The sequence below is a fragment of the Haliotis cracherodii genome, unplaced genomic scaffold (genome assembly GCF_022045235.1).
Source record: "Haliotis cracherodii isolate W230 unplaced genomic scaffold, xgHalCrac1.p SCAF_11, whole genome shotgun sequence".
Lineage (NCBI taxonomy): Eukaryota > Metazoa > Mollusca > Gastropoda > Lepetellida > Haliotidae > Haliotis > Haliotis cracherodii.
The window spans coordinates 48,781,240-48,797,084 of NW_027266266.1; the positions used below are offsets into that span (position 1 = coordinate 48,781,240).

The 15,845-nt window shown below is 40.3% G+C and overlaps 1 protein-coding gene across 1 annotated transcript; it reads left to right on the forward strand.

Annotated features, from left to right (window-relative positions):
- Nucleotides 1–187: 187 nt before the first annotated feature.
- LOC139455924 (mediator of RNA polymerase II transcription subunit 21-like) lies at nt 188–10,272 on the forward strand. The gene is made up of 4 exons (XM_071237473.1): nt 188–234; nt 4,604–4,718; nt 6,178–6,278; nt 8,398–10,272. Exons 1-4 carry the CDS (start codon nt 193–195, stop codon nt 8,554–8,556), a joined length of 417 nt encoding a protein of 138 aa, XP_071093574.1. The 5' UTR covers nt 188–192; the 3' UTR covers nt 8,557–10,272.
- Nucleotides 10,273–15,845: the final 5,573 nt, after the last annotated feature.

The following is a 15,845-nucleotide window of genomic DNA, read 5'->3' on the forward strand; positions in this document are numbered from 1 at the left end:
CTCGACTGACAGGATCAACATACAGGCCCGTAAATAAAGTTTTGTCTGAGGTTTAGGAAAATGTGCGACCAGGACTTTACGATATCACAATGAGCACCAGAGTCTCGGGCAACTGAAAGATGAGCATGTATACTCCAATGGTTACCGACGAAAGAACACTTGATGTAAACGTAATGAAGTACACCCTGCACGATGGCGGACAGACTGACACAGTTGCAGGATGCTGTGAACCAAGTATGAATTTTGAAGAAAGCATGAGTACATGAATCTCCAACACAATAAGTTTTGCCCACAGTCTCGTGGCGACGACAGAATGTGTTCGCTATTTTTTCTGTCATATCCGTAATCTAAACTACCCCTGTTCCATTGTAAACATGGCCATTTGAATTAAGTCCCTTTACCGAGCCTTAGTGAGAGGTGTTTTCTGTCTGCTGTTTTATCTGTTTGTCCGACTGTTTAGAATATTGCAAGGATGTGAAAATAGTCTATGTAAGCCCAAAGAGATAATGATGTTGGCTGGTGAAATTATATGTTTACAGTTCTGTTGTTGAAGGGTGACGAAATTATGCCTACCAAGTATTTAGGCCTGTAGGGCTACACGTAGGCTACAGAGCCGACAGTATTCTCGTGATGCATTGTTGTAAGGAAACATAAATCTTAATGATTATGAGTATTTAATAACCTTGGCACATGCATACAATATTGATTTTCGCAACTGGTGTGATCATGTGACCGTTACATGTCATGGTGTAAATGGATTATTGTCTAGAGCAATGAAAACCTTTTCTCACTCACTATGTAGTGAAATATGACTTTGGTATTGAACATATTTATGTATTCATCTCAGTATCAACCTCAGGGACAAATAGCATCAGAACATTTCCATGATTTGTCAAACCTTTGAAGGATATTCAACAAAACTGCATTTCAACGATAGCAACTAACATTTTCTGCCCACTAGTCCTTGTGACATGTATAATGATAAGATATAGCAAAACCCTTAAAAATGGCAAATCTCTTCTGTTCCCTATGATACCTTAACTATTGAGTAGTTTTGCAAGGACTATACAACTAGTGCCAATTTCTATGGCTGCATTTTGCTCAATCTCATTCAAATCAGATCTTAGTTCTCGATATAACTAAACAAAGATCTGAGGGCCTCTCATTATGAGTCATGTCAGAACGACCTTTCATCTGACCAATCAGAGCGTCGCCTACCAGATCAGAAATATGACAGTCCGAATGTGTTTTCTAATCATGCAGCCTCGAAATGTAAGAGACGTTGCACAGCCCGTGGGAAGAACTGCCATACATATATACAATCTCGACCATATGTTAGATATTATAGAATATTTTTGTGTTCAGTTTTCAAATTTTGAATCAAGACCTTATTTTGTCAAGCATAGTATGGAATGGAAGTTGCCAGTTTGAAACTTGTCTCGTATAGCTTGAGAAAGCTACTTTCTGATTTGCGAATGTTGACTTCTTGTTAGTTATTTCATATTGGTCAGTCAAAGTCCGCGAAAGGTCGTTCTGACATGACTTGTAATGGGATGTCCTCAGATCTTTGTTCAGTGGTAGCAAGAACTATGATCTGATTTTAATGAGATTGCATTTTACTGAGTGCAGCTTATTGCGACAATTGGCTATGATACATGATATAGTTTTTTTCTGTGTCGATACAAGACGAAACACTTGCTGAAATAAATTACTAACTACTTGTTTAATGACCCCCTCGTTTATGTCAGTCAACTATTGCAAATTGTGTTGTTATCCGCATTTCAAGTTGTCTACTAAACATAGCTGCTAAGAACATGTGTCTACAGCTAGCTTTTAATTTTGAACCTCTCAGAAATATTTATTGTCAAGAAGTTTCCATGCGATTTGACGTTAATATGCTAATTGCGATACGTATGGTATCGTGACCCTTGTATCATGATACATATTGTATTGTGACCCTGCTGTAAGGTTTCACTGGGTAAATGATAGGGCTAGTACGGTACACCAACTGTGCAATCCGATACGTATCAAGATACCTTACTCACGATCCGAAATGTATCACAATACTTGCATGTGCTCTTAGCTGTGGTGCGTAAGCCATCTTTTTCATAGACAGGATGGCCAAATATACCTGGCACACTGATGATTTAAAGTTGGCAGTGTCAAGTATGGCGCAGTGGATGGAAATATATATGTTTTCACTATTAATTTGCACTACTGATTAGTGATCGATTGTGACTGTGATTGATACTTGTATCGAGAAGTAAAAAATCGCGATGCATCGGTGTATCGTCCCACCACTAGTAAATGATCACTACTTATTTGTGATAGTGCCCATGTTCTCATAGCAAACTTTTGGCTAATTAGGTTAAAGTACTAGCTTAGTTTCAAGCTGGCAGTGTGAAAATTCAATCCTCCACACAGAATTAATTGATATCAAATAAAAATGTGCCATTCTTCCATATCATGAAGACCGCTTCGGTCAGTCCCTGGCAAATTCTGCTGTAAAAACAACCATTTCCCTCTCAATAATGAACAAAAACTCATATGCATGGTGTAACTGATATTTATTTCTGGTGTAATAGATGTGAAGATTGTTTATGTTATCATGATACCACAAAAATGTTGAAAAGTGAAAAAACAACCTATTTTAAATTTTGTTTCATTGAAGGATTCATATTTTGTTGTTTGAATCGCATGTTAAATGTTTTGGCATCAAAATTTTATAAGAAAGTTTGAAAATAATTTAAATTAGTGTATTATTCGATAATAAAGGCCAAATTCTGCGATTTTCTGCAACCCTGTCGTAAGTTACATTTCCTACAAATCTTTTCATGATCACAGAATCGCTGATAAAACATATTTCTATGTGCTGCAATATTAAAATAGTTGACTATCTTCGGTAAGATAAGCCCTGGTTTCCAGTGTCCCCCTGCCTGGAACTTGTGCTTCAGGGACCATAGGTTGTGTTCCACCTAATTGGTTCCTGGACAATACCAGACCTCGTAAATGATGGCCCTATAGTGAGTAAAAGTGTTTCCCTCTGATGGACATCCTCCCGAGGCAAGAGAGTTAACTGACTTTAGAAATCCAGTTTCCACCCTTGCCGAACTAGGCTGGAATTCCTGGGCTCGATCGTAGCGCCACCAGTGGCTATTACGAGTTATGTCCTTTCTATGCCTCTCCTATTGACCAATCAAATTCAACCTCTCGTATCACTTGCATTTGCTTGAAACAAAACGATGGCGCCCAGTCAAAACAATCTGATCGATAATCAAGATCTATATTGTGATAAAACGAGTCTGACATCGCGAAGTGCATCAAATCACGTGAGCACCTTGATTAAAAACATGAAAAGATTTAGAAAATATCTTTTGACAACGAGTTAGTGGTGCACATGCTTTGCAAATCCTGCAGTCGACCGAAATCTCCATTACACTTTACGAACCGGATTTCGATTTCGGTGAGTGATATTGATTGGACTATGCATAGACTCGTTAGTCCAGCCAAAATGTAACTCCATAATACCAGCCTAGTTCGGCAAGGGTGGAAACTGGACTTTTATAGTCAGTTAACTCTCTTGCCTCGGGAAGATGTCTAATGGAAGGGGAGACAGATTACTTTTTGCTTGGTTACCATTGGCATTGGTGTCAGTTTTTCAACGAAACTTGGTATTTGCATTGCTCATCAGCTTAACTGGTGCCTTTTGCTATTTTGAAAATTTTCTAAATTTTATTTGCTATGTTTCCATCTGAACAATTTCGACTAAGTCTCAAACAACTCTAGGCTACGTTTCTGAGTCATAAACTTAATGAATATTTTTGCATGAAACTATACATGTGCAATGACCACATGCACAACAGTTGCTTTTGCATATTTTTCAATTTTTACATTTCTATTTCTTGTGTGCAGGGGGAGACAAATGTTTTTATGAGTAAAACACATTCTAGTTGGACCATGTGTTGTAGAGTTATCTCCCTTGCCAAGATGCTCAATGTGAACTTGCTAATAATAATAAATGAACATATCCCATGCTGCTTTTTAGTATATTTAACAGTATTCCACAGCTTGAAATCAAGGCCTTTTCCTACTGTTAATAAAGTATGGCAAGACTGTATTAATATCAGAAAGTTTTAAGGCCCGTGAAGATCCGGGGTTGCACAGGTCTTCAGCAACCCATGCTTGCCGTAAAAGGCGACATGCCGACCTAAATAAGTATTCGGTTGAAAACAATCAAAAGTTCTATCCTTCCCTGCGTACTTTGTCAAAATATAGTGACCCGTGAAGATCCGGGATAGAATAGGTCTTCAGCAACCCATGCTTGCCATAAAAGGCGACGATGCTTGTCGTAAGAGGCGACTAACGGGAAGTGGTGGTCAGGCTCGCTGACTTGGTTATGCTATCGATCCCAATTGCGTGGAACGATGCTCATGTTGTCAAGCACTGGATTGTCTGGTCCAGACTCGATTACTTACAGACTGCCGTAATATAGCTGGAATATTGCTGAGTGCGGCGTTAAATAACAAACAAACAAACAAACAAACAAACAGAAGGCTTTAGTAGCTCATCACAATGTTCATGTATAATGTTTTCTCCTCCTCAGCAAGCTGACAACTTCTGCAACAGTATCGGTATTTTGCAACAATGTGCTCAACCAAGTCCATTCCCCAACTTCGAAAAGCCAAGTGGAAAGTCGTCACCGGCCCCTCCGCAGGATGGTATGTGATGACATCGTGTAGTTGGGTTTTGTATTTGCTCATGTGAATCTTACTGTTTCACAAAAGGACAGAGGGCACGGGTGGCCCAGTCGTCAAAGGCGCTGCAATTCGCTGTGCAGAGTTGCTCCCTTGGACACGCTAGAAACCTATGATTGTGGGTTCGAATCCTGGATCGCCCTGATTATGTTTCTAGGTTACATACCTGAGTTTGTGGGTTTCAGTGAAATGGTAAACATGGTAAATGGTAAACATCTAAGACCTGCATCACTTCGGGCTTTCCTCCAACATTAAGCTAACACGCTGTGATATAACTGGAATACTGTTAAAAGCGGCATAAAACACAACTCACTCTCAAAAGGACAAGATAGGATATGGGAATGTTTAAGAAACATTTAGGAAATTAGCAAATTAGCAATTATCAGACGTATTCATCGTGTTCACCCATGAAGACCTGGGTTAGAGTAGGTCTTCAGCCTCCCATGCTGCTGTAAAGGGCGGTTCTGCTTGTTGTAAGAGGCGACTCACGGGATGAGGTGGGCAGGCTCGCTGACTCGGTTGATGCATGTCATCTTATACTAATTACGTAGATTGATGCTTATGATGTCAATCACTGGATTGTCTGTCCCGGGCTTGATTTTTTACAGACTATAGCCGGAATATTGCTGAGTGCGGTGTTAAACAACACACACACACAAATTATATGATTGAGAATTAAACATTCATTTTACAACAGTTGCTATGTAGCAAGGCCTGGAGTCATCTCATGGATGACGTGTCAACTTGCTGTAGAGGTTAACCTCTTTGGTCATGTGGACAATGTGTCCAACCTCGGATCTGAAGGTCCGTGGTTTGAATCCAATGACATGGGGCTGAGCATATTAAATTTGAGCAAAATAAGTCTCAGTACTGGCCTTCTGACTACCGTGCCTTCTGTTGACAAGGGAATATTTAGCAGAGTATGGAATCATCGAGTCAATGACATCTTCACCTTGTCACCTTGCTGATGAGGTTAACTTCTTTGGTCATCAAGGCGTCCCACCTCGGATCAGAAGGTCCATGGTTTGAATCCCATCACAGGACACAGAAATTTTATGGCCGCTACACATGCTCGCAATTTCAACTTTATTCTGAATTAGTGAATTTGTTGGCGGATCTATTTTAAGTGTACTATATAAATTTCAAAACTAATGAGACCATTGAGTGGATCGAATCTCACGATGTCAATCACTGGATTTTCTGGTCTAGACTATTATTTATAGACCACCGTCATATAGCTGGATTATTGCTGAGTGCGGCGTTAAACACGAACAGTAGCTATTGTTGAGGCATTAAACTTAGGGAATATTGACAGGTTCTTGTAAAGTTGTGTGACAGAATTTTTTATATATTTTTGTGTCTGTCTATCATGGTCAGTTTCTTCCTTTTTGTCATGGCTGCTATGTCATTTTATATTTGACAGATTATGCAGTACTGTTCTCGAAGCTGATCGCGCGTACAGCCAAGGACATCGATGTTCTCATTGACTCCCTGCCCAATGAGGACTCTTCCTATGATCTGCAGGTAGGCAGACCTACTTGTAGTTTTCGATCTTAGCCAAAGAATCAAGTCACCAAGTCTGACTACCAGATCAAGACCTGTGAAGATCCGGGGACGAATAGGTCTTCAGCAACCCATACAGGCCATAAAACCGACTATGCTTGTCGTAAGAGGCGACGAACGGGATCGGGTGGGCAGGCTTCCTGACTTGGTTGATGCATGTTATCGATATCAGTTGCATGGATAGATGCTCATGATATCAATCACTGGATTGTCTGGTCCAGACTCGATTATTTACAAACTGTCGTCATTTAGCTGGAATATTTCTGAGTGCGGCGTAAACCAACAAACCAACCAACCAGATCCATTTCATTACCTTTAAAGATAAGCATAGGTTTCTGGGCACATTATTAAGCTTCAATTTGACCATTAAGTTTCTCACTGCAAAATCTCTCCATTTCAAATAGAGTAGAATCTGCCTGTGATCAATGTAATGTTATGTTATCAATCAGCCATCAATTCATTATACACAGTGTAAGACCACGTAATTCAAAGTATTTTATCTACCAATGTTTTAACTGAAGAAAATTTGTATTTTTTAATTTATGGCTAATCTTGTCAACAATCACCAATGACTAAAGGGATGGTATAAATCCTCCTGGGGGTCCAAGCAGGTAGTCAAAGGTACTGTAAGTCCCCATGGTCCCAGGTGTGGTTGTCTAACTTTAGTTGTTGGTGATCTATAGCCTGATTTTATAGTGTGTCATCTGTCATAATCTGATCATTTTATTGTTCTAAAAATAGTGCTGGTTGTTTTACTGTCCTTCGACAGTGTTTTATGTGTAATATTAATGCATAACTTGTTCAAGTCACGATATGGCTGAAATATTGCCGATGTGATTTTAAATATTGGCTCACTCACTCACTCACTCACTTACTCACTCACTCACTCATTATACACAGAAGTAATAAATGTATATTGTGTCCCGTTTTCCATACTAATGTGATTGTGTATACAAGGGCTGCTACGAATACATTTTGAGGCGAGTGTTATATGTATCACGAATATAGGGTAACGAATATGAATATTTATTCACAAATACAATAACAAGTTACTTCCATGGTTACATGCTCATGGTAATCAGCTGGTATTGTCTTTGTATTGGGGAAAAACATTGTGTCAGTGTAAAACTTGAGTTTATTAAAAATGTATGTAAATGTACGTCCTGTAATTGCTCAGGTTGAAACATTTCAAATATATTTTGTGAAGCAAACAAGCAATAGATCGCAACAATGACGCTTATTCTATAGCCTCATGTTTTGGTCGACAGTACCATTAGGGGCCTTGTTAAACTGATACAAGTGACGCTACTGCATGGCTTGTATATATATTCCATTTTGCATATCTTGCTTTGATAAATAACTGACGAATTCAATTCATAAAGGTATATGGATCAATTCACCGAATATGCGAGTGAATCGTAATAACCGTAGTGTATACCAAGTTCAGTTCATTTTCTTCATCTCTTGAGTCCCGCCCCACCTCCCCCTGGCACGATGGTGCAGGTTTGTAGTACATATTGTTATGATATACAAAGGATGCTTAAATGATTAGTAATGAGTAATGATTGCGATCAAAATCATTATGAGACGCCCCCACTGATGCTATCATTCCCTGTACCAGTGTGTAGCATGTGTGTGTTGAGCTGTTCCTCCTACCGTTGTGCCCCCCTCTGTTAAAGATGTCAACTTGTACACATTTTTCCTGTGATGGAAATAAAATTAACAAACAGCAGATATTGTTGGGTACAGGGTATTCATTGCCATGTACCATACTGACATTGAATAGACTATTCCCGATATTGAGTTATTTTGCAATTCATCATTCTCATTTGGAGCAAAGTCACATGATAACAATGAAGAAAATAATTTTATTCGGACATGTAATAATAAAAAAACCTATATTTTTAGTGAGGTCAATGATTGTTATTTGATGATAACCAACTTTTGTTGTGTGATTGTGTGTTTAATGGAAAATAATTGTAAAAAGACGGGTGCCAAAATGATGGTTGACAGACTAAAGTCCTCTAGACTTTCTAAATAAGAATTTCTTAATCTTCATTTCTTTGATGTATGTTTTCAGACAGCCAGTCTGAGGAAATTAGAGGTGGAGAACCAGGATGCAGCGCGGAAGTTAGAGGACGTGGTTCATCGGGGTGAAGTGCTGCTTAAACAGATACAACAGGCGCTGCACGACATCGCACAGGCGCAGCTGTCATGTCAGGCCATGGAGACCACGTGACACATGGCAACAGCCTGGCGTGCCGTGTGATGCGAGATGCAGGTCATCAGGAACAGATCCACGAGGAGTGACATTGGCGTGTCACTCAGTACTTGCTGACTGCCAATACTCTTCCTGAACACCATCTTCTAGATTGACAAGAATGTGGATTCAAGGCTACATTGGTAGACTGTCTTAAAGTCAAGATACGATACACTAACTCCTCACAATTTCAAGCTGGACTGCAGACCAACTAAGAGACATTGAGCAGCATTGGTTGGTCAAATTTGAACATCTGTTGATAACATCGGTCAACCAGAGACGATGGTATCAAATATTCCAATTTTCATTATCATACCATGATGATTTGATTTGTCTTTATGATTTGAAAAAGAAATCATTTTATTAATAGGGACTGCTTTCAAAGGTAACTTTCAGGGGTCAGTGACCGGGTCATCTGAGGTGCTGCAATTCTCTGTGCAGAGTTGCTTCCCTTTAGCATGCCCGACACCTACAATTGTGGGTTCGAAGCCCGGTTAGCCACGAACATATTTCTAGGTTTGTAAGCACAATACCCTTGCTCATGGAATTCACCAAAGTGGTAAACGTCTGAGACCTGCATTACTTCAGGCTTTCCTCCCACATTAAACTGACACACCATGATTTAACTGGAATACTGTTCAAAGCGATGTTAAACATTCCTCCTTACAAGAGATCACTTTCAGGTTGGTCTAGTTGTTCTGACAGCACTTGGGGGGAGTGGATGGGTGGGTGGGTGTTGGCCTAGCGGTTAAAGCGTTCACTTGTCACGACGAAGACCCAAGTTCCATTTCCAACGTTGGTACAATGTGTGAAGCCCATTTCTGGTGTCCCCTGTCGTGATATTGCTGGAATTTGCAATTTGGGCGTAAAACCATACTCATTCACTCACTCTGACAGCACTTATTGGAGCAGGTGCTTTATATGGCGAATACAGTAAACATAGGAACATTTACTGTTGCTTTGTTAACTGATGTCTGTATATTTTGTGTTTCAAAAACCTTGAATATGAAGTTCACAAGAGACCATATTCAGGGTTTATATGCATGCTCTCCTTAATCAGATGAAGAGCTTTGAGGAAAACCTGTGTCAGATATTATTAAATAGGTTATGTTATCTTTGCATAAACACAAGGGGTGGTCGGGTAGCCTAGTCGTTAAAGCGTTCGCTCGTCATGCCGAAGGACCAGGTTCGATTCCCGACATGGGTACAATGTGTGAAGCCCATTTCTGGTGTCCCCCGCCGTGAGATTGCTGGAATAATGCTAAAAGCGGCGTAAAACCAAACTCACTCACTCACTCACTCACTCAATTTCAAGGGACTTCATAACTATGTAAACAAGATAATATTTATTTACACATTTCATTTTTTAGTCAAAGGAGAAATATCTTCAATAGCCTGTAACTTCTGTTTTATTAAAATGATGTTATCTCCATGTTGGATCACTAAACCTTTCCAAAGACTAAGACTTTATGCAAACCTGTAAGTTTATACAGTTTGGTGCTTATGTTGTATATGTATTTGGAGTACCAGAAGCCCGATGTTGGAGATGTTATCATTTGTCAGTCTATTAAGCAGTCTATGCCTGCTTCAGTGAATAGTCTCCTCCCATACAAGTGTTCGAACAGTCTGGTACTGCATTGGTCACATGTGATCATGTCTGTCATATGTACAATTTTTCATCATTCAATAAACATCACGTCATTTGTTGTGCTTTGTATGAAAGTTTTATACCATGCAATATAATGGTTGGTTGGTTGGTTGTTTAACCCCGCGCTCAATAATCATGTCTGGACCAGACACTCCAGTGATTGATATCATGAGCATCGATCCACGCAATTGGGATAAATGACATACATCAAAGAAGTCAGCGAGCCTGACCACCCGATCCGTTAGTCGCCTCTTACGACAAGTATCTATATGCGTTTATGGCAAGCATGGGTTACTGAAGACCTATTCTACCCTGGATCTGCAATAAAATAATTGAGACTAATGTATTGATCATGTAATTGATACCTAAACATTTGATAAGGCCTGGAATTTGCAGGCTTCGTCGTAGCTCCGCCTGTGGCTATTACGAGTTATGTCCCTTCTATGTCCTCGATTTAACTGATCAAGATCTATATTATAATAAAACAGGGCTTTCCCTCAAATCACTTGAGCACCTTGATTATAGAAATGAAAAGATTTGCAAAATATCTGCCGACGCCCAGTTGAGGGTCCACATGCTTTGCAAATGCTGCAGTCGGCCGAAATCTTCACGTTGAAATTCATGTTGTTTACGAAAAGGATCTCTAGATCGTTACCCGATTTTTGATGGGACTAAAAAAAAAAAAAAAAGACCTATTCTACCCTGGATCTGCAATAAAATAATTGAGACTAATGTATTGATCATGTAATTGATACCTAAACATTTGATAAGGCCTGGAATTTGCAGGCTTCGTCGTAGCTCCGCCTGTGGCTATTACGAGTTATGTCCCTTCTATGTCCTCGATTTAACTGATCAAGATCTATATTATAATAAAACAGGGCTTTCCCTCAAATCACTTGAGCACCTTGATTATAGAAATGAAAAGATTTGCAAAATATCTGCCGACGCCCAGTTGAGGGTCCACATGCTTTGCAAATGCTGCAGTCGACCGAAATCTTCACGTTGAAATTCATGTTGTTTACGAACCGGATCTCTAGATCGTTACCCGATTTTTGATGGGACTATGCATTGACTCGTTCGTCCAGCCAAAATGTAACTCCGGAAATCCAGCCCAGTTCTGCAAGGAAGGGAACTGCACTTTTATAGTCAGTTAACGCCCTTGCCTCGGGAAGATGGTGAAAGTGAAATATAATTCCTCTAGAAAAATAGCCCGCAAATAACTGGTTTGGGAATGGTTCCCCATTTTTAATTTATGTGAGGCCTTACGGGTTTCTGGGATTTGTTTTGGCTTACTGATCTACCAACCTTATAAATTGAAAAATACAGGAAAGAGTTGGGGGTTTTATACTGGCCACGGTAAAGATCGCTTTGACAGTAAAAATTACAATGAAATGCCCCCCATCAAATTTACATTTATAATATTCATAAGCACCCATACCAGGCCAATTCATCTTTCTTATTGAACACCCACTGATGCAAATCAAACAGATTATTGCAAAAATCCGGTAAAATGAATTGTTAAAAAAATCAACCTACGGACCAAATGTGTCCCTATAAACCAATACATTAAGAACTCTGACCTACATGTAATAACCTGTTGAAGTCAGCATGATTGTCCAGACCCATGTTTTTCAGGCTTCACTGGTTGTGATTTACATAAACATATGCTTGATAAATCATCAGATGGTCACAGTGTGTGACCCAGCTGAAAGACACTACAGGGACTGTGGGTTAGATAATCTATGCTGGTCATAGAGGCGGCTTTATGGATCGGGAGGTCAGGCTCCATGTCTTGCTTTGCCTGTCATTATATTCTGGTGTCGGCCATTGCTCTTATCAATCACTGGATGCTCTGGACCACACCCAGTTATATACTGAAAACCGACTGATGTCATTATGCAGTCAAGATAACTGATATGGCTCACCAGGTTTAAAGTTCTAAGTGAACATACTTACAGCCAGTTCTTTTAAAGAATATGAATACCTACCTACCTACCTACCTACCTACAGAAAACTCTTATATAAAGAATATATACTACTCAAAAGAAGTTCAAGAAAGCTCTCATTTTTCATTCGACTATAGTTAATCTGTCATGGTTGCTGTGTTTTGCAACACACAGCCTTCCAATTGTAGAGGGGTGGTCGGGTAGCCTTTTGGTTAAAGCGTTCGCTCGTCACGCCGAAGACCCGGGTTCGATTCCCGACATGGGTACAATGTGTGAAGCCCATTTCTGTTGTTCCCCACCGTGATATTGCTGGAATATTGCTAAAAGCGGCGTAAAACCATACTCACTCACTCCAGTTGTGGATGTTCTTTAACTTTCGAGTAGTATACACTGGCAGACGTCACAGCTGGTACTTTCTGCCAGGTTCAATTCAACCCAGACCAATCACCTTGTCTGCCATACAGACCTTGAAACAAATTATCCATACAGCCCAGGCAAGTCTATAATAGTGGGCAAGTCTAGATTACTGCAGTTTCTGAAAATGAAGCATCTATGGTCTCCTTTTTATTATATTTAAAAAAGATAATTTAACAACTGTCTTTTCCAATAACATATGTTCATTTCATAGACTAGGTGTGAGTCTAACTCACACCCTGACTGTTGAGCTGAACGTTTAGTCCTGGGCAGTGTAGATTTCCAACCTTGGATACCCCTGGATTATGGCTAAGTGGCCTATAAACCGAATAAGCTTTAAGAAAACAGGCTTGGATTTAGCGGTACCTTGTTTACGGGGGTCGTAATGGATCAACAGTTAAGTGGATAAATTGCTGTGGTATATCCATGCGATAATTAGTTCGCCAGGGAACCAGTCGTGTACATATTGACATGATTGACCGGTTGATTAACTGTTAGTAATATTTAGAAATTATGTTCATTGCTTACCCGTCATTGTCTATGTATTGTTATGTTAGTAGGACACGTAGAGTTGTCAGTGGTAAAGATCGAATGTACTGTTACATGCATTAATATTCAACACTGACACGTTTTACTGTCTCTTCACCTTAAATGATAACCTTCCAGGTTAAATGTCCCCAGCAACCCGTGCGTGTTTGTTGTTTAACACCGCACTCAGGAATATTCCAGCTATATGACGGCGGTCTGCAAATAATCTAGTCTTGACCAAGCAATCCAGTGAATGAAAACATGACCATCAATGCACTAACCAAGTCAGTTAGCCAGCCTGCCCACCCGATCCCGTTTGTCGCCTCTTATACGACAAGCATGGGTTGCTGAAACCCTATTCTACCCCGGATCTTCAAGGCCTATGCACTTGGGATACGATGACATGCATCAACCAAGTCAGCGATTCTGACCACCCGATCTGTTAGTCGCCTCTCTATACTTTTCTGTAACCGTGTTCCTCACATAATGACTGTCAAATGGAATAGTATCATTGGCGAAAGACATTTATAGCTGGAATATTGATGTGTGCGGCGTTAAAAAACAAAGAAACAAAATATAGAATAGGTTCCCAGGCTTGATTTTAAAAAAAAAAATATTTTTTTTTGGGGGGGGGGGTGTTTAACGCCGCACTCAGTGGTATTGCAGTTATATGACGGCGGTCTGTGGACCAGACAATCCAGTGACCGATATTGTGAGCAACGTTCCACGACGTCAGGTATTATATGACACCCAATCAACAAAGTCTCCGAACCTGACCACCCAATCCATTCGGTTGCTTCTTACTGGGAATCTATTGTAACTAGAAATCCTCACGGAGCTCGTAAGACTACGGCAACCACTTAGGATCGGGTGTTCGTTCTCTGTATTTGATCCAGCCTCGAATATTTCAGGCCTTAGTCATATAAATGGATTATTCTGGCTGCGCCGTAAAACAACATCTACTCATTGGCATCCCGTATGGCAGTCACCGAAAGGGACGTCATGCAGTATATGTATTCAGACGCTATGCATATACGATATGCGCAAATATATTATTTTTCACCGTGATTAACAGGTCCCATACAGGTACACAACACTTTCTGAGTCAGGCCCGTTTCTAGATATAAGAGTGGTACCAATTCTAATTAAGGTATCTACTTTTCCACAAGAAGGTATGATGTTCGAATAGAATAACGTTAGATCAGGAAAATCTGTTTTAAACGGACTTAATAACTGAGAGTTATATGGAATTGGCTATAAGAATACTACTCTTAAGGAATGCGCATCTGTTCTGTATTGTAATTTAGCACGTGAAATGGGAGCAAACAACATATACCTTGCGGATGTATGTTTGATAACATGAATTCTAGTTGGTTTTACTCCAACGTAAGCATTATTTCAGTAATGTGACACACCTCAATATGGGAGAGCCCGAAGTGACACAGACCGTGGAATTGTATACCGCCTTGCATAGTGAAACCCACGACCGTGATCAGTACGAATCCTGAAACGAGTAAGGGACGCTACCCAACACGGCGAAATCTGTCGCCGTATATGGACGGCTGGGAATCCCATCCCACAGAAGAAAGATTTCTAGTGGCGATAACCTAAAGACATGCGCGTATGGTTAATTATTCGTGATTAACCGCTTAGAACCGAAGTTTAAACGTATGTACAATAATTACATGTTTTGTTTTGTTGTTTAACGCCGAACTCAGCAATATTCCAGCTATATGGCGGCGGTCTGTAAATAATCGAGTCTGGACCAGACAATCCAGTGATTGACATCATGAGCATCTATCCACGCAATTGGAATACGATGACAAGCATCAACCAAGTCAGCAAGCCTGACCACCCGAGCCCTTTAGTTGCCTCTTACGATGACATGCATCAACCAAGTCAGCAAGCCTGACCACCCGATCCCTTTAGTCGCCTCTCACGATGACAAGCATCAACCAAGTCAGCAAGCCTGGCCACCCGATCCCTTCGTCGCCTCTTACAAGCATAGTCGCCTTTCACGGCAAGCATGGGTTTCTGAAGACCTATTCTACCCCGGATCTTCACGGGTCACATGTATGAATATGCTGGATATACATGACACTGGCACGGCTGGCTGGTTGTGCTTCACAAGTGTCTATACTGCTCTAGCAGGAAGCACAGGAAGGGGCGGGCGCGTATTGTGTGCAACTTGACAGCGAGTATAGCATATACGCTTATAGTATTGAAGGTAGAATGTGCGCCTCTACAGGCAGTCAGGTTATTGTTTAACCTTTAGACACCCGGGCTTATTGCTGACGTATACATAATATAACTATGAGGTATACCACCCATATTATATCTGCCAATGACCTATATATGTGGAAGGTATACTTAAGGTAAAGAATTACGCTACCATTGACGTTTTTGTGTATGACTATCCTGTAAAGTTCAGTATGTCTAAGAAACATGGAAAGATATATGTAAAATGAGAATTTGACCTAATTAAACTGAGACCCAACAACATTGGAAAGTTTATTTTTGTGGCGCAGTCAGTGTTCGAACATAGACAACGGCCCGTAGGCCCGAGGCCCGAGATTTGTTCTCGGGCTGATAGGTTCAAATTTCAGCAGGGCCTTACGACCTGCAGTTTATCTAAGTAGTTATTTATTAAGCATTATTTAAGTATTGTATTGTGATAAACATAAATTTCATATTTTTTAAATGTGCTGGACCTTAAGGCTCTCTGCTTACTC

Bases quoted from the DNA above. Each gene is read 5' to 3' on its own strand.
- LOC139455924 (XM_071237473.1), top strand. From the start codon at position 193: ATGGCGGACAGACTGACACAGTTGCAGGATGCTGTGAACCAA. The intron at 235-4,603 runs GTATGAATTTTG...TCTCCTCCTCAG, and splicing joins TGCAGGATGCTGTGAACCAA to CAAGCTGACAACTTCTGCAA. The intron at 6,279-8,397 runs GTAGGCAGACCT...GTATGTTTTCAG, and splicing joins ACTCTTCCTATGATCTGCAG to ACAGCCAGTCTGAGGAAATT.